Below are 2,306 nucleotides of genomic sequence, written 5' to 3'. Positions count from 1 at the left end.
TGCTAATGAGTTATAGCTCAAATGGTATAGTCTCCCCATACTCAATTAAGAGGTTGCGGGTTCGAGTCTCCTATCTTTGGTAAAATATTATTATAATATCTAATTCAATTCTGATTAAACTTCAATTAAATATTTAAACATGCAGTTTTACCGATTCAATAATGAACGATCTAATTTTCAGAACCTTGATTGATACAAGGTTGTGAGTGGTTCACGAAAATATTGTAAAAACATTAATGGCAAACCAATTCTGATACAACGAAAAAACTAATAAGCATACCACAGTGAATGGTTTCATGCCATAATCATACTGAAAGAAGAATGAAATAGTTTTTGGACAGCAACAAGAGAGCAACCAATTCATATAATGGAAATAAAGATCCTCATCCTCATTTGGAGAAGAGTCCAATTCCAAGCATTTGATACTAGGAGGAATGGATGAAACTTGCTGTATACTCAGACAATTCTGTTCAATCTACATAAATCATGATGCATAAAAGCAAATAAATAAATAAATAGAATTGGAACATAGATATGCAAGCAAACACAATGAATGAATCAAGTAGCTAGCTAGCTAGTGAATCTACTTACCCCATTCGAATGATAGACAGAGAGGGAGAGTGATGCCAAAACCTTTTGTGGTTTAATGTTTTGGATAAATTCCCTCAAGCTATAATAACCATGCCTAAATTCATGGACAGGAGAGGCATTGAATACCAAATGATCAGAACTTGTTAGGAAAGATATAATAGCTCTGTGATCTCCGCAATAGTCAAATGATAATAAATTTGGAGCATCAATATTCACCTCCTTCAAGTCAGAGTTAACCTCCAAGATCATGAGTTGAGCACTCGAAATATTAATTCTCTCTAACATATTGCAAGAACACAATTCCAAATGCTCAAGGAAAGGGAATTTATGAAATAGATCAAGTAACCACTTTTCTGTAATACTGGAGTTCCTCAGCCGCAAACATCTCAATCTTGTGAAACTGTCTAAATTCAACTTGAGGGGAACTTCTAAATTATAGAAAGGACCATATGCATAACATAAGTTCTCAAGATTTGGAGCATCAATATATACCTCTTTTATTCCTTGAATTTCAGCTTCCTTTAGCTTTTGTAGACCATGCAAGAATAATGATTCCACAAATTTTTCGTTTTCAAATGGATTCTTCCTGTTATATACTAAACAACAATATACAGTTAAATCTTCAAGCAGGGGACAGTGAGAAATGAGATGCTCAATAATTCCTTTATCTTCAACGAGTAGCTCACGTAAACATAGTGTTCTCAGTGAAAATAACTTGATAGAATGATTGAAGAATGATTGGTTAAGTGTTATTTTTCCTTTCAACACCAACTTAGTAAGAGATCTAACTTCAAAGACACAACGTGGTAAGTCATATTGTCGAACAAGATAGGGGGCAAAGTAGAGGAGGCAAAGCTCAAGTACTTCCACCCGATTTTCGCTAACCATGTTCATCCAAAGATCAAAATGATGGGACATATAGTTATTGTGTTCTGGCCTCATGTCGAGCTTAAATACTTTTGTTGTTAAGCTTTGCTCACGAAGCTTCAACAATCTTCTCGTGACATAGCCAATTAGTTTGTCTAGTTTGCTAATTATCTGAGGACTATAAGAACCAATAATAATTCTGTCGCAAATGGATAATATGGGAAATGAATACCATGTGTCTCTCCATTCATTTGACAAAACACTAGTCATAGCAGCATCTTTTTCTGGCAACCTTGCAAGAATGTCATGAAGTATATGTTTTGGCAGAGCAGATATTCGGTCCATTTCTTCATAACATCATAAGCCGTTGAAAAAAGAGTTCTAAACGTCAATATAATGTCTAAAAACCTCAAAAACAAACTCTTTTAAATTAACATGGCATCTGGTAGAAAATGGAAACTTTTATTTTAACCGAACCCTATGTAAAATTGCCATCCAGAATTTTCAGAAAATAAACAACATCAAGGAGTTACGAGAAGCAAAATAAAACAGAAAAAAAAAGGAAAAAAGATCCACAAGCAGAATGAAAGAGAGATATGTTTGAAGTTCTACGAGGAAGATGCATTTACCGATGAAACTTTGCCGCTTCGTTCAATCTCTCTCCAACTCCTCTGTTGAGAAGTAACCGCAAGGGGTTAACAATACTAAATTACTCCAGTTCGCATTATATATAGTTGCTATCAGTCTATCACTAATGACCTAGGGCTTGTTTAAGTAAGTTTTTAAGAAAAAATAATTATTTTTTATAAAAAAATTTAAAAAAATAAAAATAATTTTATATTTAAATA

At 33.5% G+C, this 2,306-nt stretch overlaps 2 protein-coding genes across 5 annotated transcripts in view; both read right to left on the bottom strand.

The window, feature by feature from the left end:
- The window catches only part of LOC107617020 (putative F-box/FBD/LRR-repeat protein At4g00315), a 6,830-nt gene extending 4,629 nt beyond the window's left edge, over positions 1 to 2,201 (bottom strand). The window contains exons 1-2 of one of the 4 annotated variants that reach the window (XM_021111641.1): positions 2,088 to 2,201; positions 808 to 1,805 (exon numbers count right to left, since the gene is read on the bottom strand). In XM_021111641.1, coding sequence (XP_020967300.1) covers positions 808 to 1,803 — 996 coding nt within the window. In that variant the 5' untranslated portion in view covers positions 1,804 to 1,805; positions 2,088 to 2,201. Of the gene's footprint in view, positions 1 to 280; positions 476 to 591; positions 2,055 to 2,087 lie in introns of those variants that run through there. The other 3 variants (XM_021111642.1, XM_021111643.1, XM_021111644.1) reach the window with 3 other exon arrangements.
- Positions 1 to 2,306, bottom strand: part of LOC107617023 (F-box/FBD/LRR-repeat protein At1g78750) — a 99,614-nt gene that overhangs the window by 20,788 nt on the left and 76,520 nt on the right. The window lies entirely within an intron of this gene.

The sequence above is a fragment of the Arachis ipaensis genome, chromosome B09 (genome assembly GCF_000816755.2).
Source record: "Arachis ipaensis cultivar K30076 chromosome B09, Araip1.1, whole genome shotgun sequence".
In the NCBI taxonomy this organism is placed as follows: Eukaryota; Viridiplantae; Streptophyta; class Magnoliopsida; order Fabales; family Fabaceae; genus Arachis; species Arachis ipaensis.
Note: the sequence above shows the minus strand (reverse complement) of the source record. Positions and strands in the feature narration are given on the sequence as shown.